General features: G+C 49.7%; 1 protein-coding gene across 1 annotated transcript in view; it reads right to left on the bottom strand.

Annotated features, from left to right (window-relative positions):
- Window positions 1-27,966, bottom strand: part of FAM193A (family with sequence similarity 193 member A) — a 109,889-nt gene that overhangs the window by 15,448 nt on the left and 66,475 nt on the right. The window contains exons 6-18 of the mRNA XM_036247815.1: window positions 27,475-27,599; window positions 25,512-25,659; window positions 21,859-21,936; window positions 20,403-20,515; window positions 20,088-20,330; window positions 18,394-18,547; window positions 18,126-18,305; window positions 14,278-14,529; window positions 5,467-5,665; window positions 4,214-4,486; window positions 2,693-2,975; window positions 1,283-1,466; window positions 107-337 (exon numbers count right to left, since the gene is read on the bottom strand). Coding sequence (XP_036103708.1) covers window positions 107-337; window positions 1,283-1,466; window positions 2,693-2,975; window positions 4,214-4,486; window positions 5,467-5,665; window positions 14,278-14,529; window positions 18,126-18,305; window positions 18,394-18,547; window positions 20,088-20,330; window positions 20,403-20,515; window positions 21,859-21,936; window positions 25,512-25,659; window positions 27,475-27,599 — 2,463 coding nt within the window. The remainder of the gene's footprint in view (window positions 1-106; window positions 338-1,282; window positions 1,467-2,692; window positions 2,976-4,213; window positions 4,487-5,466; window positions 5,666-14,277; window positions 14,530-18,125; window positions 18,306-18,393; window positions 18,548-20,087; window positions 20,331-20,402; window positions 20,516-21,858; window positions 21,937-25,511; window positions 25,660-27,474; window positions 27,600-27,966) is intronic.

The following is a 27,966-nucleotide window of genomic DNA, read 5'->3' as shown; positions in this document are numbered from 1 at the left end:
GGCCACCAGAGACAGGCAGGGGCTGTCAAAGCAACGCTGTGGGCAAGTGCAGTGGCTCCGCACCCTCCAGGTCCTCATGGCCCCAAGCGGCGCAGGCACAGGTTACCTTTCTCTGCTTGTGTCTCGCCCTCTTGGCGGCACGCGTGCTGCTCACAGGCTTGGTTTCGGAGCTGTTGATGAACTGCAGCAGGTCCTCCACCCTGCGGTGGTCCACCGCGCCCTCCCGGCCCGACAGCTGGTCCGCTTTCTTTGGCTGCTCTTCCTTCCGCTTGGTCAGCCGTAAACGGAGCTTTTCCCTCATTTCTGCATAATTTCTACTTGTTGGTGCGGCTGGAGGCTAAGACAATTAAACAAAAACATGACTAAATTAAGCTTCAAGTTTCAATGACTTTGAATGTAAATTTCAGACTATTTCTAAAAATAAAATGTTTCTTATCACCCAAGTAATACATCCTCTCAGTAAAAAGATAAGGGACAAGAGAAGCGAGCGCAGGGAAAGGGAACGTCTGCGCTCGTAGAAGAGATGTGAAGTCCAGACAACTGTGCACAGAGTGAATGACCACATGCGACTGGTCAACTTTTCATGTCGCCCAGTGTGGTCCTCTCCTGACAGTGAACGTGTCTGCCCGTGGACCTTTTGTCCATGTGTAGGTTTCTCCTCAGCGCTGAACAGAAAGGAACCGCCCTCAGTCCCACGGCCACAATGCCCGAGCAGCCACGAAACGTGTGCAGTGGAGACACAGACAGAGCTGAGCTAACAGCACCCCAGTTCCCCCCTCGGCCACCCTGGTGCAGGGCTGGCATGTCTTCGCAAGATGGATGGTGCTCTGGGAGATGTACAAGCACATCTGTGTGTCCACTTCCTTCATATTCAAACGAGGGGACCCACTGCACACGCACCACGTGACGTCCCTTGTGCTGCTGCTGTGGATTGGACTCCCTAGCTGCCCACAGCCAGGCACTCAGTCGGCCCCCGTCCCATCAACTATTTTAAAACTCACAAACATAAAAAAATGCCGTGATAAAACCCTCACAGCTAAATCTTTGGGCACATTTTTCATTGCACACGTAGGATAAGGACAACCTAGAAGTGGAATTGCTGTTTGAGACCGACCTTGATTTGAGCTGTGCTGAAAATAAAGTTCACACACGATGCACCACACCCTGATTTCCATCTGGCATCACAGCCACATACTCTGCAGCCGTCACTGGACACACACACACTAACACGCTCCCGTCGCTGAGGGCTGCTGTCGCCCAGGCAGGCTGCCGTGGCACTTACCCCGCCGTGCCCGAAGAACTCACAGTAGCAGCAGTCACAGTACTTGCCCTCCTTCTGGTTGGTGGAGGTGGAGGTGCTGGAGCTGTGCTCGGAGCAGCTGTCTTCATCTGCACTCTCGTCCCCATCGTCCTGCTGCGGGTCATAGACGCCATTCTCGCAGCGGTGCCCTTCGCAGTCGGGGTCACTGCGAAACCGCACACAGGCCTGTCAGCAAGCAGCCCGCCCCTTGGGGCCTCGCCCCAGGACCAGAGGAGAGCAGGTGCAGAGGGCGCGTGGCCACAGACTCAGGAAGGCAGGGTAGTGACGGGCGAGGTGGTGCCTGTGGCAGGCGGTCACACCTAGAGGGCCTCGTTCAGCACCCAGTCTCTTCACTGTCCCCACCACCCCCATTTCATTCTGGGGAGAGGGGTGGCTTTAAACAGGAACTGCAAGTTCAAAGGAACAAATATTGCTTTTTTAAAAATAACTGTCCAGCCCTGGCTGGGTGGCTCCATTGGTTGAAGGGTCCCATGCACCAAAAGATGACGGGTTTGAATCCTGCTCAGGGTGTGTACAAAAGGCAATTGATAGATGTTTCTCACATCAATGTTTCTCTTTCTCTCTCTCTCTCCCTTCCTCTCTCTAAAAAATCAATAAAAACATATTAAAAAATACAAAACTGGCCCTGGCCGGTTTGGCTCAGTGGTTAGAGTATTGGTCCGTGGATCAAGGAGTCACAGGCTCAATTCCAGTCAAGGGCACGTATATCGGTTGCAGTTTGTCCCTGGACCTGGTTGGAGTCGTGTGGGAGGCAACCAGTTGGTGTGTCTCTCTCACATCAATGTTTCTCTCTCTCTCCCTTCTCCCTACTCTATCTGAAGATAAATTAACATATTCTCAGGTGAGGATTAAAAAAAACCCAAGCCCAGCTGGTGTGGTTCAGAGGTTGAATGTCAACCTATGAACCAAGAGGTCGCCGGTTCGACTTCCAGTGAGGGCACATGCCCAGATTGTGGGCCTGACCCCCCCAGTGGGGGGCATGCAGGAGGCGGCCAGTCGATGTTTTCTCTCATGCATGTTTCTATCTCTCTCTCTGAAAATGAATAAAGAAAAACAAAACAAAAAACCAAACAAGAAGACTGAAACTGTCCAGTGTGTATTGTACTGTACTTCACTGGATGTGTGACAAACACAACTTACAAGATACCCAGAACCAACCCCCCATGCGTGTGACCCTGGCCCTGCAGAGCTACAGGCTGAGCCCAGAGCCACCCCGACCCACAGGCCTGCTGGGTGCCCTTCCCACTGCATCTCACTGGCTGGCTCGGCAGCACAGCACCAGGAAACAGAGTTCCTGCAGCAGTGAGGTGAGGGTGCATGGCACCCAGTTTCCAAAGCACCCTGGCCTTCACCTCTGGGACCTGGGCTCACCTGCAGACACTCGGAGGCGCACTGATGGAGCCATCTGTGGTGGGGGGTTGGGGGGTTACTGAAGCAGGACAGAAGCTCTTGCGAGTATCCACAAACCCAGGAGAAGTGGCTGCAGTTTTGGGGAAGGCGGGGGCTGCGAGATTTGCTAGGTGAGGCGTGGAGGCTGGTGAGAGGGCGGCAGGGGCGAGAGTGGGGAGCGGCGCCAGGCCCGTGGGGCTACTCCTCGGGGCGGCTGGCACCGAGTGCCTGTGCTCCTCCTTGCTGATGCCGTGGAAGACCTCACCTGCACACAGACGGAGAGTTGTGCAAACAGCGCAAGTCACACACACATGCATGATCCTCTTCATTCAGGCTTTTCACCAAATCTTCTGTCTAAATATGTTCAATCTATAGGAAACTTGAAGGAATAGTAAGAAGAACGCCCAATATCTTTCACCTGGATTCCTCACTAGTCAACATTCTGTCCTATCACCTTTACTTCTTACACACACACACTCGCCCCTAAATGCTTTGGAATGAGCCCCCAAGGGTACCCACACGTCGCTGTGGCCACAGCACCACATGGCACCAGACACCCCAAATGACAGGATGTTCTAGTTCACGGACAGCTCCACTCAACATCCCGTTTCCCCACGGGTCCTTCATAGCTCTTGCTTCAGCCCAGCCTCCAACCTCTTCCTCCTGTCGTGACACTGACCCCCCTTTGAGTAAGGCCAGCTACCACGGGCCCGCAGCTGCGGCTCTGTCAGACAGAGCGGGCTGCTCTGGCCCAGACCCTGCAAGGCCACGCTGCAGTCTGCCTGCCTGCCCAGGACACCGAGCGCCCGCCTCTTCCATGGTGAAGCTGCATCTGGATGGGGTGGTGGCCTGCAGTCACCTGTGGGCGCTGCTCCCCAGCAGTGGGGATGCTGTGCTCCCTACATGGACACCCCAGGCTCTCGGCACCTTCTGAGGGTGTGTGCTGGGTGGCTGCCACCCTGCTGGCTCGGCACAGCTTCCTGCCCGCACTGCGAGTGCTCACGCAGTGACAGCTTCTTCTCACCTCCTGTCAGGAGGAACACCCCCTCCGCCCCTTCGAGCCCCAGCATTCCTGACTGCAGCTGTGTGCCATCAGCCACCCCTCACTCTGTGCTGCTAACTGTCCAGCTCCAGCAAGAGCCCGAGCCGGCACCTGCATCCACTGACACCTGCAGTCTGACGGCTTCCCTGCTGCCAGGCTCTCCTCACTGCGCTGAGAGCGACAGCCACATGACCTGCACATCAGCACTGCCCCACTGGCTCGCTGTCTGCAAGGTTCTGCTTTTAGATCACGGACAAGTCCTCGTGGTGCTCAGAACAGTAGGTGTGGATGAAAGGCAGGACCCGTGTGGCTGAGCCCCAGGGGATGTTAGTGTGACACTGGGACTGTTGGTTGTGAACAGTTAATTGCTCTGACACCTCTGGCCAGGCCAGCAGAGGCCGATCACAGGGATGCAGCGCATGCCGAGCCTGCCCAAGGGTCCTGCCGGCAGCGGGCCTTACCAATGGAAGGAGGCCTCTTGGACGACACTTTAAACTGGCTGTTGCTTGACTGCACCGTGGTGGCCGTGCAGGAGACGGAGGAGGTGGCGGAGGAGGTAGCCATCACTACTTTGTTTGCTTCCATAAAAGCATCTTGGAAGTTGTACAAACATTTCTTTTTTGCAGCATTTTTTTTCTCTTTACAATCCAAAACTGCAGGTGTTCCGTTGCTCGACGGAGGTGGGAGGGTGTCGGGTCTTGTTTCTGAGAACGTTGGCCCTAATATATCACTCCCTTCAGAGAAGAATGGGAAAATTAAGGCTTCTAAAAGAAATAGTATTTCTAAAGGTACCTGCAGATTAAACTCTTAATACTGGGGCTGCTCTGCAATGAGGATTCTACTGGGTGATGCTAGTCATCTAGTGTTTGCATGAAAAGAAAATTTACTGAGCACCTACTATGTGCCAATGTCTGTGCTAGGTGCTTTCCAAAAGTTATTTTACTTAATGTCATAAAACTGATTTCTGAGCTTGGTAGTAGCATTCCCATCCTAAAGATGAAGAAACTGAGGCTCAGAGAGGCTAAGCAACTTGCCCAAGGTCACACAGCTAGAAACCCTTTCCAGGCACAGACCAGATAGATGCCCAGTCTACCTTGCTGTTCTGTGCACATGCAGGGGCTGGGTGGGGGCCACCAGGGCTCTAACCACAGGAGGACAGAGATGAGGCATAGGCACCAGCCCCTCCTCAGGTGCCTGACTGCTGCAATAACAGTTGTGCCTCAGAGGCTGGGAGGTGGAGCTTGTCTGTGGGACAATTCCCATGAAGGGCCAGTACAGAAAGAGGAAAGGAAGGTACATGACAACATTCAAGTCAACTGTGGCACGACTGCATCACCCTGGGCCCTGGGTCGAGGTCTGGTGTCACCACTGCTCGAGAACCAAACGCCGAACACCGAACCCGGGAGATAAGATACTCAGTAGCACTGGGAAGCAGAGAGCCTGGGGTTAGCAGGGCCTGTGTGGCTCACGGTGCTGGCAGCACCCCCAGGGCCCAGGCCGAAGGACGTGACCTGACAGACGTGGAGGGATGGAGCAGCACAGCGGGCCCACGGGGCCGCTCGCTGGAGACGAGGGCAGGGGCGCAGCAGCCTGGGCACGGCTGCACGAGGGCCTGAGCCCCCTGGGGCTTCCGTGGGAGACCATAGCCACAGACGGCCATCCACTCAGCTCTGGTCATTTTAAAGTTTGAATAAAGTTTTAATAAGTTCCTTACCAGAAACTGTATCTGGCAAGAAAGTGCCAGGACTCCAGTTCTTATCATTCATCACTTCCGATCCCCACAGACTTATGAACTTAGAACTATTCCACTCGGGAGTGGTCCCGAAGCAGCTCGGGTAAATGTGGTCTTGAAGAGATGCATTGAATACCTGATGCTTATTTGTGTGATTCTGAACAGGTGCTGGCGGTAAAGCCTACAAAAAAAAAGTTCTAATCACATATAAAATTAATACTCTGCTTACCTAAGTAGTTAAGCTACAGACATGCCATTACTGGAAACTTTGGGGGACATACTTGCCGTGACAGGTGCCCTGGCTGAACACGGCTCACAGAGCTGGTGGTGAGGCTGCATATGACAGGTCAGACAGGTGGAGATTTTGAAAGCAACTGATGCCTCAAGGAATATATTAAACAAACCTTAGCTCCATAACTTCTAACATTCCTCTCGAGTCACAGTGTAAACGTGGTAATTTGAATTCGATCTGTTCATCTGGCTTATTCTCAGCTGACATTTTGATGATCACTGCTAAAAAGTCAACTTTGGAATCACAGATAAAAAAGGCACAGCTCTTAAACTGTGCCCTCCCACTGGGCAGAGGCAGTGGGCTCTGAAGAGCTGTGTGTTTTGTGTTGCTCGGAAGCCCCCAGGGCCCTTTGGGCAGGCCCTGGTCTAAGGGGGGAGCTGGGCGTCGCTCAGCCCGGCCGCCAACACGTTACGGCTGTGGCCGACCCACCCAGTCCTATTCCTCAGGAGCCAGAGGGAGCTTCTCGGATGTCAACAAGAGCAGGTGCGTCCCCTGCTCCACATGGCCAGTGGTGGCCCAGTGCTCTCAAGAGAACGCCCTGAACTCAGCTCGCAATCTCACTGACCGAGATTCACCTTCAGGCCTCGGTGTCCTTCCTCAGGGAAGCCACCACTGACTCTGCCTCACCACCCAATACCAAAACCAGGACACAGGCCTCCAGCAAACACAATACAGCCACACTGCTCCCTCTCAGCACTTATCACACTTATGACTCAAGACTCACTGGTCAATGTCTGCCTTGCCTCAGGTTCTGGAAGCGTCAGGAGGGCACCTGGATCCTCGCTGATGCCAGGCCCACCGCTTCCCCAGCACCGGCAGGCCCAGGCCCAGGCACTGCCCCGCCACCCAGGGGAGCTGCAGGGCTGGCGCTGGGAACCACGCCCGGCAGTCCCCCCTCCGGGACACACAGATGAGCAGTGAGCTGCACACCTGAAGGGGGCGTTCGGGAGGATTCCCAAGAGCAAGTGATGGTTGGGCAGAGCCCTGGGGGACCGGCTGGGGTGAAGGGAGGGGAGAAGGGAATGGGGATAAGGCACAGGGGCCAAACGAAATGACTTGGAATGATTTCTGTCCTAAGGGGGCTCGGGAGCCACAGAGGGTGGTAAGCAGCAGGGCAGATGGTCTGGGCAGTGTGGTGCGTGAGCACAGGGGAGAGGACGGCATGAAGATGTGGACAACAGCAACTGTGCTGGGAGGAGCAGGACTGTGCCTCTGCCCCACGCCCTGCCAGTGACAGCTGGGTGTGAACTCTGGTCCCTTCTCAGCTTCGGGCTGCAGGCTGCAGTCTGACGGGTTCAGATGCCAGCTCTCCCTTTTATTAGCTGTGTGACCTCAGGCAAATTCCTCAATCTTTCTGTGCTTTAGTTTTCTCATCTGTAATCTGGAAATACCTACCTCCAGGGGCTGTGGTAGGAACTGAATCTGACAATGTATGGCAAGTGATGAGCACATGCCTGGCCCACAGTAACCATTCGAGTGCTTCAGTGGACTATTCTCTCTCTGTAAGACTGGTTCCTACACACAGACCCCACCCCCTGCTCAGGCTCTGCCGCCCTCACAGTGCAGAGGAAGAGGACAGTCACTCCACTCGGACGGTTTAGTGCACCTGCGGATCCTGACTGGGCTCAGGGAGGCCAAGACGCAGGGTGAGGCTGGAACGATCATTCGGGATTTGAAAATGGGAAGAAACAGGTCTGGACTGGCTTTGACCCAGGGTCAGAGTGGGAGCCTGAGCTGAGAGTTCTGCAGGGGACCCAGGGCATGGAGGAGAACAAGACCATATGTCTGCAGACGAGAGACATACCAAGAGCTGCTTGCTGAGAGGGACCTGGTGGAAAGTGATTACCTGGACGGGTTCTTAGTCTCGAAGACACTCTGCTAAGGGGCAGACAGGCCCGACAGCGGGAGCAGCAGCTTCCTCGCACTGTGTACATGCTGAGAGGCAGCGTGGCGCCTCCCGGCCCAGCTGGTGAGCTCTGCACAGCAGAAGCTCCTTCAGAGCCCTGCAGCATCTCGAGTCCTTCCTGAACACCCTCAAGACTTGGCCTGACAGCTTGTTTCACCCCCAGAAAGCCTGGCTGACAGCCTGGACCCACTGCCCACCCAGGTGGGTCCAGAGAGCTCTTGATTATCCTTTAAAACCCTATCCCAGCATCAACCCCTTTGCAAAACCACCTCGGACTCAGTTAGTGTTCCCTCATCACTGTTACTTTTCTACTGTGCGTCTACAGTTTCTATTAAGGTACATCACAGTCTTTTGATTTTTAAACATGAGTATGTTTTTGTCTTCTCTTTCGACTATGAGATTCTGAAACCAGGACATCCAGAGACAGGAAAACCTGGCCTCTTCTCCCCGTGAGAGCACAGGCACTGGCAGTGCCGGGCATTTGACAGATGCTGAGCAGAGTTCAGCCTGGAGGAATAAGGGGACACAGACCTGAGGCTATGATGTTGGAAACGTAAGCTAATGAATCTGCATTCGATTCACACACCTTGTCAGAAGCAAATCAACTCAGAACAGGAGATCCAATTGTCGACTCCGAAGGCAGCAAGGACCGTAGCAAATAAGCTGTGTCTGCATACAATGCTTTGCACAAGACACCTAGTAATCTCAACAGCTATGGGCTTCCTTCAGAGAAAACAGGCACCGGTCAAGCAGACTGTTTCTGGGCCATGCCACAGTAAGTACACCAGTGATTCAAGCTAGAAACAAGTTCCTCTCGTGTGAATGCCACTGACTTAGTAGGACACGGATTCCACTCTGCGGGATCCACACTGCTTCAGTGAACACAAGAACTGAACTGCTCTCCACTGTGAGACAGTGGCTCACAGGAAAGCAAGCCTTCGGTGTTAAGGGAGAGCTCCGATGCACGCACGCGCACGACCAGACGCCTCACTAGGCCCGCTCTCAGGGTTCACGCAAATGACCACGCAGCGCCAGAGCCACAGGCGCAGATGCAGAAGACAGGGAGCCACTGACGCACACGTGGGAGGGACCGCCCACACTGAGCATTCAAACAGAGGGGTCACACAGGCAAGATGACGGCTAGTCCGTGTCTCTTCTTTCTAAGGCTCTTCAACACCCCTGCCAGAGGCGGTAAGGAGGCAAGAGCACCAGCTCTGCTTGTCTCGCCATTTCTCAGGCCAGGACTGAACACGGCCTCTGAAACAGAATACAGACCACAGGTCACAACAGGGTCCCAAAGTGCAGCCATCCATCTCCCTATTTTCCACAGAGCTTTCTTCTCCCGCAAATTCCAACCCAAACTTACACGTGTGCCATGTTCAACTTTACCAAACACTTCTGCATTGGGTGTACAAGTGACCCAGCGAGGGGGTGACAGACAAGCATGCCCAGAGCCACGTCAGTAGCTCCCCTTGATGCAGTGAACTCAGAGGGCGGCCTGGAGACCACTTTCAAATAGTCCTCAAGCTCCTAGGGCAGAATTCAAGACCCTACTCTCCCTTCATCACTGGACGCTTTGCTAGTGAGGCGATTATTTCATATGTTTTCCGGATAGAAAGGATACAGAATTTATTTATTTAAATATGTTTTTATCTTTAGAGAGAGACAGAAACATCAAGGGGAGAAACATCAACAGGCTGCCTCCTGCACGCCACCTATTGGGGATCTAGCCTGCAACCTGGGCATGTGCCCTGACTGGGAATTGAATGGGGACCTCTCAGTCCATGGGATGATGCTCAATCCACTGAGCCACACTGGCCGGGCAGGATCTGAAGCTGGAAACCTAGGTGACAGTCCAAAGTCTGGCCCTGTAGTTGTGACCGACTGCTCCTGGGCCACATGGGATGGTGGGTGGAACTGCCCACCAGGTCACATTTGCCGTTGTCTGTGAGGTCACACGTCCCTCTCTGTCGCGGCTCTGTCCACAAAGGGGGATAAATGGCACCAACACCTTTGTAACAAAGTGCTGAGCCACAGATAAAGCAAGGAAAACCTTTCACAAAGAAGGGATAACAGGACAAGAAAAAACAGGGCCAGGTGGAGGTGGGAGGAAAAATGGCTGCCCCAAGACACATGCACCAGGTCACAGTCACGGGGACAGACCAGCGGTCCCACAGGAGGCAGGAGAGTTGGAGACTGTCAAAGGAGCTGGAGGGCCCCAGGTGGGCCAGAGCCCCTTAGGTACCTCATGTCAGCAAATGGAAAACCTCCTTCCCCTATTTAGGGCCTTGGGATTTCTCATAGAGTAATATGAACAAAACATGACTTCATAATAAAAAGTTATTACAGTCGGCACTCGTTTATCACAGTTAATTAGTCCCAGACTCTTCCGCGAAGTAGGATCTTTACCATATACAGTCGTCCCTCGCCACGTCACGCGTTGCCGTTCACGGGTTCACTCTATCGCGGTTACAGTGAAGCCGTGAGAGCAAAGCGCATGGTGGCGAGGGACGACTGTGTACAAACAAACCAGCAGCAGAAACAGCAAACAGACTTAGATCCTCCAGGTTTCAATCAAACAGAGAATACATGTAAAATGCTTTAAAGAAAGAAGAGAGAGAAAGTGATCAAGGAACAAAAGAATAGAAAAAGTCACTGATATATTTGAAAAATAAATAAACTAAAGATTAGATACAAGAATAGAAGTTGGAATTAAAAACTCAAAACTTAAGTGGTAGGTTAGACACAGTACGATTAGAATCACTTAACTGGGAGACTGATCCAAAACGATTCTCAGAATGGACTGAGAGATAGGAGATGAGAAACAGGAGAGAGAGCATCGAATGAAGAATGGACTGGAAGGCTGGGCATAGATTCACCGGGGCCCAGACACATGACAGAACATAGAGAGGAAAGACAAAGACAAAGACAAAGTGGCTGAAAACCATCAGACAGGAAATTAAAAATTATTATGCTAAGGGTTATAATGGGGAAAGTAGACAATATGCAAGAACAAATGAGTAATGTGAAAAGAGAGATGGAAACGCTAAGAAATAAAAAAAAGAAGTGCTAGAAATAAAAAGCACTAAGAAAAACAAATTCTGCTTTTGATGAGCTAATTGGTAGACTGGACATAGCCAGGGAAAGAACCAGTGAGCTTCAAGATATGTCAACAGAAAATTCTCAAACAAAAATGCAAGGAGAAACACGAATAAAAACGTACCACCACCACCAAACAAAAAAACAGAACAAAACATCCAAGAGCTGTGGGGACAATTTCAAAAGATGCAATGTACAGTAACTGAAACACCAGGAGGAAAAAAAAGAGAACAGATGGAAGAAATATTTAAAGCCATAATGAATGCTGAGACCTTTCCAAAATTAATGACAGACATCAAACCACAGATTAAGAAAGCTCAGGGAACAACAAATAGAAGAATTCCCCAAAATGTATTCCTTGGCACATCATATTCAAACTGCAGAAAACCAAAGACAAAAAGAAAATCTTGACAGCAGTCTGGGGGTGGAGGAAGGAAGGAGTCCCTGCACTTATAAAACAAGGGACAGAATTACAGAGGACATCTCATCAGACACCATCAAGCAAGAAGAGTGAAGTCAAAGTGTGGAAAGAAAAAAACCCCACCAACCTAGAATTCTGTATCCAGCGAAATTATCCTTCAAAAGTGAAGGAGAAATAAGGACTTCCTCAGAGAAACAAAAACTGAGTGAACTCATCACCAGCAGACCTGCCCTGCAAGAAATGTTAAAAGATTTTCTTCAGACAGAAATAAAATAATATAGGTCAGAAACTAGGATCTACATAAAGAGAGGGAGAGTGATGGAGAAGGAATAAGTAAAAGTAAAATAAAGCCTCTTTTCTTATTATTAATATATCTAAAATATAATTTTGTTCAACGTAATGACAGAAGGTCAGCGAGGGTGCAGTTGAACCCAACGGCACCGTCAACCACTGCATATGACTGACACCTACAGACCACTTCAGCCGAAGCAGCAGACGACGTTCTTCCCAAGCTCAGGTGGAACAGTCACCAAGACTGACCACACTCTGGGCCGTGAAGCACATCTCAGCACATTGAAAATCACACACAAGTGTCTGCTCTCAGAACACAATGGAGTCAGTGTAGGAATCAACACAGAAAGGGGGCCGGGAAGTCCCCCAATATTTGGAAACACCCTGTCACAGCTATGATTTATTTTCTAGCATTTCATTACTGTATTTTCTCCTTCAACTACTTCTAACTTTCTAATGACTTCTCTCTCAACATATAAATTAAATGTATCTTTGGTATAGAGACATCTGAAAATAGAAATGCTCTAAGTTTTACTAATTTCAAGAAAATAAAGTTTTCATAATACTCATCTCGAACATTTTAGGTACTAAATATTTACCCACAATGCCAAAGTATGAATTACAACGACAATGCCATCAAGTCTCCAAGGCGACGACGGCCATGTCCCCAGAGCAGAAGTTCCCAAAGGCCCTGACGAAGCAGAAAGGGAAGCAGGTCGGAGGTGCTGCCTCCATGCACGACTGCCCTCCACACACAGCACCCACGGTCCGCCTCCCAGCGACACTCCGACATCGCACGGATCATGCTGGCCTCTCCCAGAGACCTGCTCGGATGGAACTAAAGACAAGTGTCTGCTGTTCTAGAGCCGCCCGACTGTTCTCCTGAAGGTGCTTCTAACAACTCTCGTGGGGCTGTGAGCACCTTACTTACAGACGCCTGCCCAGCATCCAACTACGACAAATGGACTCAGATGACACAGACTCATTCTGCAAGGCCAGCGAGGGCCACTGCAGCTCGTGCAGAGACGCCCTTCGCCACCAGGCACACAGGAGCGCTGTGCAGGTGCCCCCCTCCCACACAAGGGCCCAGCTGGTGCGAAGTCTTCACAGCAGCAGCACAGCCCGTCCTCTGCATCTGCCTTTCTAGCCTGCGAGCCTTTCACTTCCATCGGCTGGATTAAAGTCTACCAGGGATCAAAGAAATAGATTTTAGAGACAGATAAGGCTCCCGAAACGTTCTTTTCTCCTTTATCGTTCAGCAGATGGCCTTTAACATCCCAAGAAAGGCCGACAGTCTGGGGAGGCAGTGCTGAACTAGTATGTCCCCCATATTCTTTGGGACTAACCAATCTCGCGAACGAACTCAAAGATTTTCAGCAGCTAACTCGTGAACAGCTTCTACCAACAAGAGAATATAAGAGAACATTCTACACCTCTCCTCTCAGAGCATAGAAAACAGAACTCTATTCGGTTAAGAATGGGGTGAACAGCTCCCCAACTTCACACATGCACCCAGGGTGGGAGAGGCTGTAAGGCTGGGCAGGCCACGAAAACAGCCTGGCTTTGAACATAGCAAGGCCTCACTTAACATCATCAATAAGTTCTGTGACTTTAAGCAAAATGATGTATATAAAAAATTTTTTTTAGCACAATTGATATGAACAAGAGTTAGATTCTTACAGCATCTCATCAATGTTATAACAAAACAATGTTGAACTAAATGACATTATTTGAGGACCTGCTATCTGTACCTGAAAATGCTATTTAAACCATTCCATTAATAATAGCATCATTACCTGTTCAAATTGAGAAATATTCACTCTATTCAATCTAAGCATAAATTTGGGTAGAGTTCCCAAATACTCACGGTAACAGAACATGATAAAAGGATGTTGATTTGATTCTGAAGCAGCGGTTTAACCCGCCTGTGCCCTTGCACAGCACACTGACAGCAAACTCCAGTGTTGGGCTCAGCCACCCCCCACCCCAGTGCCACCCTGGGGAGAAACGAGCACAGTTTGAAAAGCCCCTCACACCATGTCCTCCTTTTCTATCCCTATTGAGAATCACTGTTTAAATAAATCAGGAGTGTTTGAGAAAAATTCTATTTTTGATTGATTAGAACTAACACTGAACCACAATAACTGACAAAAATAAAAATTATAACATGTGGCAGGAGTTAATAAAGGTAAATTCAAGAGTTGGAGAGCAAAGCCATCTGAGGCACAAAAAATGAAGCCAACCCAAAACCTCCCTGCAGAGTCTAAGCGGAGAAGAAACACACAGATGTGATGTTGCCTGGACCCAACTGCTGCCCTAAGCAGTCTCAGCACAGTGGGGTCCCAGAGCCCCATCCTTCCGCCCTCCAACTCCCTCTCGATGCCCACATGTACCAGGACTCTCCAGGGCATCGCACGCAGGGCTTCTCCTTCCCACTGTGTGTTTCTACAAGTCCTACAGCTTCGTGCTTAGAGCACAGTTGGTCAGACTGGGGCAGCCCAGCTAAGTTAAAGGGCTCTCGCTGCCCATCACGTTAAAAGCCAGGCCCTAGAAGCCATGCCTATCCCAAATATAACCTGTCACCTGAAAAACTTCCCATTCTGGTGAATTCTGAAGGAATAAACCATGACTTGCATAGTTTATTCTGTAACTGTCAAGGTCTGAAACTGCAAGAGCTCACGGTGGAAGGACACACTGCAGATTCCCTGCCCAGAGTGGGCGCTGTCCTACACGAGCTGCCAATCTACGGGGTTTGTCTGTCAGGCCCTTTCTGCCCCGACTTACCTTACTGTGTGTGAAGGGGGGCGCTGCATACAAGGTGGGGTGGATCAGAGGGCGAGGAAGGTGTGGGACGGTGTGCAAGGGCACGTGCCCGTGGATGTGGGGGTACAGATGCAAAGCAGGGTGTGTGGGCTTCTCTGGGCTCAGGAACTGGTGGCCAGGAGGAAAAGCTCCGGCCGTCATCGCTGACAGCGGCAGTCCAGAAGCTTCCTGCTTGCACACATGGCATTCGCAAGTGTTTGCGGCTTGTTCAGCCTGAAGGGAAAAGGGCTGCTTAGTTAGAGACCGAGACGGTAAGAACAGAGTCAAAATCAGTTGTGTTCTACTGAGCAGTTACACAGCAATCCACAGGGAGCAGTCTCATCCTGACACCCACTGGCCAGGGCCCAGTACTGAAGGAACCTTGAACAGAGGGGGTGCACATCCCATTACCCAGGGGTGCCTGCATCATGGGCTTGTCTGAGCAGAGGCGAGGGTGCTGGTGAAGAGAGAGAGAGCTGGACAGGGACTACAAAGCCACTGTTGGTGGTCTAGGCTCCGCTGGCTCCCATGGCTTAAGGAACGATCCCTCCACGTGCACCAGGGACAGACTTCCACTAAGGTGGAATAAAGTGTCAAACTGAACACAACTGTCAAAGGCTCTGGAAATCAGCCAAAAGAGAAAAACTGAGAAGTGCATATTCCTGCAGATCTTCAGGGACGTCCGGTGAGCACTGCAGGAGTCTGCCTCTTGCCTGGCTCTGTCCACACTTCCGAACAAACTAAAACAACTACAGAATCAACAGCAGAATTAAAATGGTTAATAAAAATCTGTTTAATACAAGAAAAGGAAGTAAAGGGGGAACAGAGGAACAAAAATCATGAGACACAGAAAGAAACAGCAAAAGGTAGTTATAAATATAACCAATTATTATGTTAAATGTAAATGAAGCATTCCAAGGAAAAGGGTAAAATTGATGGACAGGATAAAAATGCAAGACCCAACTAATGAGTTTAGCAAAGCTGAAGAATACAAAATCAATATATAAAAACCAACTGTACTTCTATATATTACCAATAGAAAATTGAAATTAGAAAATATCATTTACTGCTCTGGCCGGTTTGGCTCAGCAGTTAGAGCGTTGGCCCATGGACCAATGAGTCTCGGGTTTGATTCTGGTCAAGGGTGCGTACCTTGGCTGCGGTTCGTTCCTAGCCCTGGTCAGGTCGTGCAGGAGGCAGCCAGTCGATGTGTCTCCCTCATGTCGTTATTTCTCTCTCTCTCCCTCTCCCTTCCTTCCACTCTATCTGAAAATAAATAGAAAAATATCCTCGAGCCCTGGCCAGTTTGGCTCAGCGGTTAGAGCGTCGGCCTGTGGTCCAGAGAGACCTGGGTTCGGTTCCCGCTAAGGGAGTGTACCTCAGTTGCAGTTTGTCCCCGGCCCTGGTTGGTCATGTGGGTGGCAGCTACTTGATGTGTCCCCTTCACGTCGATGGTTCTCTCTCTCCCTCCCACTCTACCTGAACAAAAAAATGGAAAAATGTCTTCGGGTGAGGATAAAAATAAATAAATAAATAAATAAATATCCTTAGGTAAGGATAAAAAAAAAAGCCATTTACTATAGAATCAAAAGGCATCTGAACTTAAGAATAAACTTTAAAAATATGTTCAAGACCCACAGACTAGAAAATTTTAAAGCTCAGAGAGACGTTAAAGAGGGTTTATTTTTTATTTATTAATTTTTTTATCCTCACCCGAGGACACGTTCTCATTATTTGTTCAGATAGAGCAGGAGGGGGAGAGAGAGAGAGAGAGAGAGAAACATCGATGTGAAAGGAACACATCGAGTGGCTGCCACCCGCATGACCAACCACGGCTGGGGACAAACTGCAACCGAGGTACATGCCCTTAGCGGGAACCGAATCCGGGTCTCTCCGGACCGCAAGCCGACGCTCTAACCGCTGAGCCAAACCGGCCAGGGAAAAGAGGGTTTAAATAAGTGGGAAGATACAGCACGTTCATAGACTGACTGTCTCTCCATTTTGTTAAGAATGTATTTTCCTCAAATTCATCTATCTCATCTCATAAATAAAAGACTGGGCCCAGAGGATTTTGATGATGAAGTCTATCAAAGAACTCAAGAATATTCATGAATTCAATGCAATCTCTATAAAGACCCAAGCAGGTTTTCTGTAGAAGTTGTCAAGTTGATCCAAAAACTTAAATGAAAATGCAAAGCACTCTGATCAGTCTACACAACTCTAAAACAGGACTGCCAAGCTGGAGGACAGATCCCACTCGATTTCCAAACTTACTGCAGAGATAGTCAAGCACACTATGGCATAAGGACATCGTGAGCACAACACGAAGTACGAGCGTTCAGAACCTTCATGTGCAGTCCGGTGACTCCCACAGAGGGTGCCCAGGCAGTGGAGACCCACATGTGCGAAAAGAGGAGTTTCCATAAGCAAACAATGAGTCAAATGAACCACAGACCTAACTACGTAAGAGCTAAAATTACAAATCTCCTAGGAGAACAGTTTTGTAGTAGGCAGTTTTCTTGGATGTGACATCAGAAGCATGTTTCATAAAAGAAAATCCTGATAAACTGGAATGCATCATAATGAAAAACTTTACTTTTCAAAAAACACCATAGAAAACCTAACAGACATGCCACAGACAGAGAGAAACTATTTGCAAATCACATACTTGATAAAGGACTTGTCTAATATAAAACAACTCAATAAGATAAAAAATGAATAAATGTATGAAAGGTTGCTCAACTCTGTCCATAAAAAGGAAATGAAAACTGAAACTTAAAGGGGTTATTAATCTATCACACTAGCAAAAATGCAAACTGTGACATCACCCTCTTCTCGGGGCCAGGGAGGCCACCCCCCCGAACCAGGAAAGCCACGGCTGGTGACCAGTCCCAGGAACATACCTGCCTGTGTATAAACTGTGAGAGGCACAAGGTTGCTCATGAACAGTTATGACAGGAAACCAGGGGAGCAAATGCAGTGCCCATCAGCAGGGGACTAAAGAAAAACAGGACAGGGCAGGCCACGCCCAGCAGCCCAGAGTGAGGTGCGCTGCCCAGCCAGAGCAAGGGCAGAGCAGCGTGCGTTCGGAGGGGCCTCTTCACAAGAGCAGGGAAGCACACACACTTGTGCTGCATCGACACAGCACGTGAGTGAAGAGCACAGCACGCGAGTGGAGCTGGAGACCGCTGGGACCAGGGACTGGGGTGGCAGGTGCCTGACAGCAGATGGGAAGCAGTGCGAGCAAGACTCCTCATTGCCGCCTTCACTGTCCGAAACGGAGTTACACTAACTACTAAGTAAACGAATTAGCTGAGCACCTTAACCTTCATTTGTTCTTCCTTTCATCTGAAAATTGCCTGAACATCTATTATAAAACTCTGGGTGCCTAAGAGAAAACAGTAGCCTGATAAAATACCCTCACCTTTGGGTAACAGAAAAACAGGTATCTGCCAGGGGGAGAAACTCTTGTCAAACCAACCTTTGCTGATTTTACCATTCCACTATTTTATTTTATTAAAAAGCAAACAAACTGTCCCCTCGCTTCTATACAAACAAAACCTCCATGCCATCTAACTGTGTGAAATATCTGGGTTGTTGCAAAACCAAGATTTCTGATCACAGATTCAAGTAAGAAAAAAAAGTAAAATGGGCATTCTGAGTCATGGGTATTTATTTTCTAAGTCCGTCTTGATTCTCTCCAGCATTAATCTTCAAAAGTTATTCAGAATGACCTAATTTTATATTTAATAAAGCTCAGATGTGGAGAAAATAGACACAAAGAAAGAGACCTTTGGCAAAACGGAAAGTGTGAAGAAATGAAATCACACCTGCTGAGCGGGGTAAGATGGGGGGGGACTGTCCACTTTACTGTCCTCCTTCCTGGGACTCCCATTTCCTAGGGCCACGGCTTCCTTTGGTGCTCCAGGGGGCTCCCCACCACTCCTGCTGTCCGCCTCTTCATCATCAGCTTCTGAAGAACTGCCGCTGGTACTACTCACTTGAGGGGACTTTAAAAACAACCAGAACAACATAAACTCAACACATGACCGCCATCCTGTGCCACGTACGGTCATGACGAAGCCGCTGTGGACGCACCTCATCCTTCAGCGCCATGTTCTCCCCGCCACCATTCACTTCACTGTGGATCCCATTCATGTTGGCCACCACTTCAGCATCACTGTAGCTGTTCAACGGATAGATGTCAGCAAACTTAGCTGACAGCGGAGCCACATCTTCATCGTCACTGCAGCTGAGACAAGCAGAGATGGTCACCGGGAGCCTGTTCACGGGGCACAGACATCACCCCTCCAGACACTCTTCTCTTTCCAGAGGTGCCACCCTGAGCACCATTCATAATCCTAACGTCGCTTAACAACTCAAGCACAAGATCAAAGTGCCCAGAAGGTTCCATCTGGAGGATTGGAGAACAAGACTCTAGAGGAGAAACGGAAGGAGCCATAGGCTCCATGGGACTGACAGCCGTCTGCTGCTGCTGACGCACGGCTCACACTCAGGGAAGATCAACGGGGTGCAAGGGGCCAGCTGAGGGCTGCAGGGTGTTTTTGTAACCATGAAAATTTCAGACATAGTCAGCCAAACAAAATTTTAAAGGCGTTTATGTGACAAAATACTAAAAGTCATTTTACTAACCAGACCAGCTCTGGTCAAGTCAATTATGATCTTAATTAAATATCTGCTTCAGCAAGCCTTCTAAGCAATGGGCAAATAGAAAATTTACTACAAAAAATGTAAGCAGACACCAGGGCCATGGCTTACGGAGGACGCTTCTACACCATGTGACTCTCTGTGTGTGGAAGAGCTGGCGCAATGGCCTGCAGTGCCCAGGCCCGAGGCAGGACCCCGACTGGACTCACCGTGCTCCGGGTCTGCCTGCAGCCTCCGCACACAACCTCCAGAGGGAGGTGCTATTGTGGCTTTAGGAGGGCGTGTCCAGAACTGCCAAACGCAGGCATCTTTTCCATTTTGAGGAAAACAAGCCTCAACATACGCCAAAGCTCTACAACCTGGAGCGCACCAAGGAGGCACAAATGGCACCCACCAGGTGACGGCTCCTCGGGGCTCCTGGCACCGGAGATGATGAAGCATGTCGCCTCAGTCACCACTCACACCCACTCCGGAAGTGTCAGCATCACCTCAGTTCACAGGTCAGGAACCTGAGGTTCAGAGAGGTACCTCTAGGTGATGTGGGACATGGACAGCTGAACCTTTGGAGGGCTTGCTCCCGTGATCAGGGATCTCCGAGTCCTTAGCCACATATGAAGTAGGCGGGCTCCGCCCTGACAAGGAACAGGACTCGGGCGGCACATAGTACAGGAGACGTGAGGCCTCCTGCACACCAGCATGTTTGTTCTCAACTGGCGTTTATTTGTTTTCCATCTCTTTTCAAGATGAAACAGTGTCAAACTTTGGGGTTAATGATTTCATGTTTCAAAGGTTGCTTAAAAAAACAGAGGGTGATGCCCTGGCCGGTTTTGCTCAGTGGTTAGAGCGATGGCCTGAGGACCAGTGAGTCACGGGTTCGACTCCACTCAAAGGCACATACTTTCGGTTGCAGTTCAACCCCGTCCCTGGTCAGTCATGCAGGAGGCAACCAATAGATGTGTCTCTTTTACATCGATGTTTCTCTCCCCCTCCCTCTCATCTCCGGTGAGGATTTAAAACAAAAAACCGGAGGGTGTTTGTCCTGGGAAATACTGACACCGCCTCTACCTCCACCGCTGCAATGCTTAAACCTCTGAAACCTTCCACATCTCAAAGTCACAACTCACAAGGCTGGTGCAGAGCCGCTGTCCGCGAGGATGAGCCTGGGACGCTGCTGGATGGTGATCGGAGAGCTGGAGCCAGACCCAGAGCTCGCAGATGACACGCTGGGTGGGCGCATCTCAGAGACACAGTCTGCAGCAGTGCCCACCTGCAGCGGCAGCTGGTGGACATGGGCGTCGCCAGGGACAGGGGGGTCCACGATGCCACAGGTGAGGATGTGCGAGAGGCTGCAGTCGTCGCAAGCACACCTGGTTGGGACAAGGGACAGTGACTCGACTGCCAGGGCGGCCAGGCCAGCCCTCGCGGCCGCGCTGACTCACCTCCTCCGGCAGTGGCAGTTAGGGCAGTCGGGCACGCTCAGCCGCGACGACAGCACGTGCCTCACGGCGTCCGTGAAGTTGTTCTCGCCAGCGACTGCTTTCTTACTGGTTAACTAGAGGGAATTATAGAGCGACAGGTTAATTCTGCAGGACACGTCTCCTGTTATCACATGCTCCGTGTTCTTCGGTCACTGTGGTCTTATGGGTCATGTTCATGCAGAAACGGAGGGTCACAGCTCCCTGAAGTGGGCTTGGGCCAGAGAAGTGGAGTCACACACAGTCCAGCACCAGCAACCCCCAGCGGACTCCTCGCAGCAGGTGCCTGGCCTCCCCCAACGTGCCGTGTGCTGGGGCTTGTGAGGTGCCTGCAGTAGCACAGAGACAAACCTCTGCTCCCAGAGCTGAGGATCTGGAAGAGTAGACAGGCAAGAAACTGAAGGTAGGGAAGCCACGGGGTCAAAGGGAGGTGCTTGCAGACAGCTGGGGGCAAGAAGGCGCAGGGCCTGAGCCAGGTCCTGAGTAAGAAATTGAAGGTGGGGAAGCCACGGGGTCAAAGGGGGTTGCTTACAGACAGCTGGGGGAGCACGCAGGCACAGGGCCTGAGCCAGGTCCGGAAGGAGGTGGTGCTGGCAATGTTGCCAGAGGGAGTCTCAGGGGCCAGGAGATGGACACTGGGCTTAAGTGTGCAGCCTAGCGGACAGCAGGCCACGCACAAAGAGCACGGCACCAGTGTGGATGAGTTCACAGGCACTCACGCAGCACGGCGGGTGCCTGGACGGCTGGCGCACAGCTGGCAGAGGCAGGTGCAATGGATGCAGCCATGAGAAAGGCTGGCTGGAGAGGAGACCAGCAGCAGGAACAAAGACTGGCCCAGACCAGGGGTGGGTCTGGGAGCTACCTCGGAAATGGCACCTGAACTCCCAATCAACAGGCAAGCACCTTCAGGAAAGGGACTGGGGACCAGCCCTGGCGATGGAACAGGGGCGGCTGGAAGGGCCATTTGGCAGGATGGGGGCCACGCAGGCAGGCTTAGGGGTCAGTTGGGTGATCAAGCTGGAGACAGTGCCCTCTGCCTACCTGGGGTGCCCAGAGGAGACTAGAGGAGTGAGAGTATGGGCAAAGGCGTGGGGTGAGGCCAGGGAGACTAGCTGGGCAGCAGCGGGCCTGTGGATGGGAGTGGAGGGAAGCCAAGTTTCCATGAAGCCGACTATCCTGAGGCCACCCCAGGGAGGCCCCTGCAAGTGCTGCGGAGAGGTTGGCGGAGGGGCCAACCTGCTGGAGGAAGAAAGAAGCCCGGTGTATGGGGAGGTCGGTGCACCTGGTAGCCTCCCTGTGTCACTAGAAAGTGTAAGCTGGACATGGCCCACCTGGCCAGGAGGGACTGTCATGCTCACAGTTTGTCTTTTAGAGCCACTCGCTATGCAGGGAGCCATAGCCCCTCGACCCACGGCCTCACCTGCTCTTCAAGGAAACGTCTTTGTTTGAAAAGCTCCCAGTCTTCTGTCAGCGTGCGCTGCTTGGTTTTCGTCGTCATCTAACAAGGGAAGCAGCCGAACAAGAAGCTTAGTGCCAGCAGGACCTCTCCAGGCCTCCCTCCGGGGAGGTTTGAAATGACTCGTATGGCAGTGTCGCCATGGACAAGGGCAAGTGCAGCAGAAATGACGTCACCTGACACTGTCTCCATGTCAGCTACCTGCGGACTGACTCAAAACCACCGCAGACATTGAGTGCAAATTATCAAGAAAAACTAAGAAATCAGAGCGGATCTGTCAACACAGTAAATGAGCATCTGTCGTTCACTGAATGTCCATCGCGTGTCCTGTATGTGCTGGACATAGATGACGGCGGGCACCATGCGCGGGGGTGCAGAGCAAGACGACTCTCAGGCTGGCGAGCAGCTGGCACGTGGTGCCTGAGGACAGTGGCTGAGTGAGGTAAGGCCAACACAGAGGGCAAAGCCTGCACGACCCTCTCACTCGAGCCCCGGGAAGCCCAGTCAGAGACAGGAAGCTGAAGGGTGGCCAGGCGCTGGGGACCTGGGTGGGGGTGGGGGTTGTTTAACAGGGACAGTCTCAGTCTGTGAAGATGGAAACGTCCTGGAAATGACAGGGAGGTGTTCACAACAATGTGGATGCACTTGATGCCACTAGATGGTGCCCTTTTCTCTAAGCACATTGTATTCAGAAATGAGTAAGAAGATATATCATATGTAATGTATATTTTACCACAATTAAGAAAAACAAACCGATGGAAAGTTAAGAATGGGATCAAGGCACTTTCTTACTTAGGAGGGGAGGCTCTGTAATGATTACATCTTGATGTGTATATAAATGTAATCTTATGATTATTAAAAACTTAACAGCAACCACTAAAAGGATAGAAGTTAGATATGTATCTTCTTCCAAAATATATCCAATCCTACAGGCAAGAAAGTACTACCGATAAGCCCTCCAAAACAAGTAAAGAGTCGTTTTATAGAATAAAATCCATGCATTAGAAAAGAACTTTGAACAGTTTGAACTCTTAAGAGAAGAAACTGATGTTGAAATACATGACAATGAAAGTGCCACAAATTGGGTCTATGCCCACAATGTAGACGAAAAGGTATAGGTTTAAACGCATTTGAGAGCAAAACAGAACAGAAAGACTATGCGATCAATGTAAGAAGCCGAAATGACGTAAAATAAACCAACTAATAAGGTAAAGAACTTGGAGGTAAAAGCAGAAATTACTGGGAAAACAAAGAAGATGACAACCACCAGTAAACCCAGAAGCTGGTTCTGCAAACTCCTTCCAGGCTGAACCAGGAGACAAAGGGGGTAGCACAGAAACAGCAGGGATGGGAGGGCAGACCCCACAGAGAAGGTTCTTTTAATATGTACAATTTACATTTGTCACTAGAAGGAAGAGCTGCCAATTGTGCCTTTGGCTATTTTCTTAGGCCTGCACAATGTTTTAAAACGTTTGAGTTGCCCTGAAAAAGCCTAGCCATGCACACTTCTGGCACCTCCTGACGTCTCAGCAGCTCTGCAGGCACTTGCCGAGACGGCTGGACAGCAGGCACACTGTCCTCTGGTGAAGAAAGTGTTCTCTATGAAGTGAGCCGTGAGAGGCAGCCCAAGAGGACCACGCATTCTACTGCAGCCGCCACGTCACCCATTCCCACGTCTCCCTGGGAGGACAAGCTGAGGACCCTTCACTGAAATGCTGGGGATAACTTCTTAGGCAAATAGGAATTTGTAAAACTCACTCATGAAGTAGAGAACGCAAAACAGACCAATACACGTAATGTAAATGGAAAAGGTAGCGCAGGACCTATAGCCCTGTTCTTCTGCCCTGCATAACAAATCCGGCCCAAAGTTTCAGGGTCGGGGGTGGGGTCTAACAAATCCTTTATGGGACAGAAAATTTTAACTATCCCTGGAAACTGGTCCGACCGGTGTGGCTCAGTCGACTGAGCGTTGTTCCACGAACTGAGAGATCCCAGTTCAATTCCTGATTGGGGCACATGCCCGGGTTTTGGGCTCAACCCCCAGTAGGGGGCATGCAGGAGGCGGCAGATTGATGTTTCCCTCTCTCCCTTCTTCTCTCTAAAAAATCAATAAAAACATTTAAAAAACTATTCCTAAAAATTGAAAAGCATGGAAAGTTTCTCAATCCATTTCTGAGACTAGAATAACCTTCACACAAAATAGACAAGACCTCAATCAAAGACAAAACTCCACAATACCTCAGTTTCAGTATATGTGCTGCCCAAATGAGCACTACAGTACCTCAGAATACAGACATAAAAATACCAAATAAAACATCGTAATTAAATCTGGTAACAGGTTGAAAACAATGTATCACACCCTGGCCAGGTGGTCAGTTTGCTGGAACGCCGTTCAGCACACTGAGGGGATGCAGGTCGATTCCTGGTGAGGGCACATACCCAGGGTGTGGGTTCCATCCTAAGTCAAGGCGAGTATGGGAAGCAACTGGTTGCAGTTTCTCTCTTACGTCAATGTTTCTTTCTCTCCCTCTTTCTAAAAATTAAAAAAAAGTAATATATCATAACCTAGTAGGGTTTAATCCCAGGAATGCAAGGATGTCTGAAAACTAGGAAACCTAATTTCTTAATTCTTTTGGAAATATCTAAAAGAAGAAAAAAATAAAATTCAATATCTACTCCTTTTTTTTTTTTTAACACAAAAATAACTTTAATAAACTGGGGGGGTGGGGACGACGACAAAACTTCTTTAACTTGCTAAAATATATCAACAGTCTGGAAGCAAGCATCAGACAATCCCAAATGTCCAAACTGCTTTGAAGCTGAAACAGGCCAGAGCTCAGTGCTGGAGGGAAGACAAAACTGTTACTACCTGTAGAAGACATCATGATCTCCTAGAAAATTCATAGCAATCGACTCAAAACTACTGGAGACTTAACCGAGTTTGGTGAGAGGGCTGGACAGTGACCCACTTTCCTACACATACCAGCAACAGCTGCGTAGGAAATTAACTCCGCCGTTTAAGATACCACTCGGAAGAGTCCCCCCAAAATGATCGAGTACCAAGGTATAAATTCCTTAAGAAATGCAGAAAGCACAAAACCACAACACAGGATACAAAAATCACCTTACAGAGAAATACACAGCATGTTCTTGGATGGGAAGTTTCAAATAGGTGCCAAGTCTGGTCACACTGTGTACACCTGCAGGTTTTAGGAAATACATTTTTCTTTTACAAGCAGCTAGCACACTACTGCAAGTGTAAAAAGTGAATTTAACAGAGGCGGGTGGGCAGGGTGCCACCTGGAAGCCCTGCTCCTGTCACCTAAGAGACTCTGGCTGACCCGTCGCCTGGCCCTTCAGGCCCCACCTCCACCAGGAGCCCTGTGTCTCTGTCATTCTCCATCCTCCTGTAAGCCATCTGCCCCCAAACGACTAGCTATGTTCAAGTCTGGATTCCCTTTTTAGCCAGTCAGGGACAGAGAGAGAACGGGCTCTGAAGGTCACACTCGTCTGTGCACCCCCTGGTTCTGAATGGCAGTGTTCAGTAAATTGTGAAGTGACAAGACTCAGCAGCCCCCGCCCCCCACCACACAAACACACACTCCTTGCACACACACCTGCTCATCAACGTAGGCGTCAATCCGCTTCTGGCACTCCAGCCACTCGGCGGCGACTCTGCGCAGCTCTTCCTCGGAGTGCTGGTACCGCTGCAGCAAGGTGCTGTAGGCGTCCTCGCTGCACGTGTCGTGCGTCGTGGTCCCCAGCCTGTGGAGAGAGGCCTTTCAACAGGAGACAAGGGTCCAAAGGGTCTGAGCCAGCAACCAGAGGACTGCTCCCATGGGCCCCGCCCCCAACATGATGAGGGGGACACCTCTCCATGCCACACCAGCTGCTGTGAGGCAGCACTAAGGCCTCGTGCAAGGCACCCAGAAGCCTGCATAAAGGAGAAGCGTGGAGAAGGGGCAGCTCCTCAAAGAAAATCAGTGGTGATATCACTGTTCTAAGACAACTGAGGCCTGCAATTCAGTTTACTAGATGTGGGGCTGTAAACAAAGCATTTGATGAGAAACACAGTTCTGGACCTGATTTCCAAATCGAGTAAACAAAAAAATCCAATTCAAGCAAAGAAATGTAATTATACTTTCATTCATTCAGTTTTTTATCTTGTTAAGAAACATGGTAAGATGGCAAATGAGAAAATGAACAGGAAACAAAAGACACACACATGGGCAAACAATGAGAAAACACGTACATGTCTGAGAAAGAAGACACGCGCTGAGAAGTGGCCAGGGAGACCTGTCCGGTGGGATTGCGGCAAGGGGACCTATGGCTTCTCATTGTAAACCATTCATTTTCGTAATATCTAAATACACAACTTCTGAACAAAAACAACTATAATGAAGACCTCTTGACAAAAAAATTTGAAAATCAAAACCATTTATTTATAATTGCCCAAGAGCACAGATGATGCCGTGTACACGACACACTGGAAACTGCCCAACGGAGACCAATAGTACAGTGACGGCACCTCCAGACCAGGGGTTCCAGGTAACGAGGTACTCACTGCAGACTGCATTACATCCAGTCATCCACATACACGTACACATACACACATTTGTTTTGACATGGAAATACACCTATGTTAAGATGTGACTATGGCATCATTTAAAAGTGTGCATGGGGGGTGAACATGGGAAAAAAAAATTCTAGAAGCACTCATGTGTGCAATACCTACCTTCCTCCTGATTTTCTATTATTTTCAGAATTTTATTGCAATAACAACTTAATAACTTTATAATAAAAGTAAAGAGTAAAGTGACTTTAAATCAGAGCCATGTTAAGTGGGTGCTTTTCCTTATTCATGAGGAATTTGTAGTGTTAAATTTAGTAGCATTAGCCCTGCCAGTTTTGCTCAGTGGTTAGAGCATTGGCCCTCAGACCGAAGGGTCATGGGTTTGATTCCAGTCAAGGGCACATACCTGGGTTGCAGGTTCGATCCCCAGCCTTAGTCGGGGTTGTACAGGAGGCAACCAATCGATGTGTTTCTCTCACATCGATGTTTCTCTCTCTCCCTCCCACTCTAAAAAAAAAAAAGGAAAAATGTCCTTGGGTGAGGATGAACAAAATAAACGAATAAATAAATAAATAAATTTTAATAGCAACAACATTGGTTTTGTCTGTGACTCTAAAGCTTAATCAATTACGTTTTGGGTTTTCAGCGATCTGCCTAAACTGTATTTTCCCCAGAGCCCTGTGATTTTTTCCAGCAAGAACATCCACACCGCACGGCAGGTAGAAGGACCACGCTGTCACACCATGGGAACATATGCAGATTAAGACTAAACACCTGCGCCCAGCCAGTGTGGCTCAGTGGACTGAGCGTCGTCTAATGGACAGAGAGGTCCCGGTTCGATTCCTGGTCAGGGCATATGCCTGCATTTTGGGCTCAATCCCCAGTGGGGGGGCGTGCAGGAGGCAGCCGATCAATGGTTCTCACATCAGTGTTTTTCTCTCTCTCCCTCCTTCTCTCTCTAAAAATATTAATAAAAAACACATTAAAAAAAAAAAAAGACCAAATACCTGATTTGTGACACCAGTGCTGGTAAGTTGCTCTGGAGAAGAGGCTCCGAAAAAACCAGATTTTCAAACAGGTGCTTATTATGCAGTTCCCATGTCACCTGGAACTTTTTCAAGTGCTCGTTTTCCTAATTAAAAAAAAAAAAATAGAAGTACTGAGTGAGTGGATGAAGACAAAAAGTTCCCAGAAGCTTACAGTCTACACAGGCCGGTCCTCCTGCTTACGAGGAGCTGCTGAAAGGGTGGCGAGAGCCACAGGTGAGGAAGGGAGAGAAAGAAGAGAAATGACTGCACTTGCTTGATGGTCATTCCTTATAATTACGATTCCAAAATGTATCGAAAACCCTTCTCTTACACAACTTAAATGCATACATATCCTTCGATGGCCAACAGCAGTCATTTTCTTGCCTATCTCGAGATGTCTCCCTTCTGATAGAGGCAAACTGCTCCATGAGTGATGCGTGCAGAAGGTCAGGTCTTCTGCTTCTCTAATAA

This window comes from Molossus molossus, unplaced genomic scaffold (genome assembly GCF_014108415.1).
Source record: "Molossus molossus isolate mMolMol1 unplaced genomic scaffold, mMolMol1.p scaffold_m16_p_1, whole genome shotgun sequence".
Classification (NCBI taxonomy): Eukaryota; Metazoa; Chordata; class Mammalia; order Chiroptera; family Molossidae; genus Molossus; species Molossus molossus.
The sequence above is the reverse complement of the archived record's forward strand: the minus strand, read 5'-3'. Positions and strand labels throughout refer to the sequence as shown.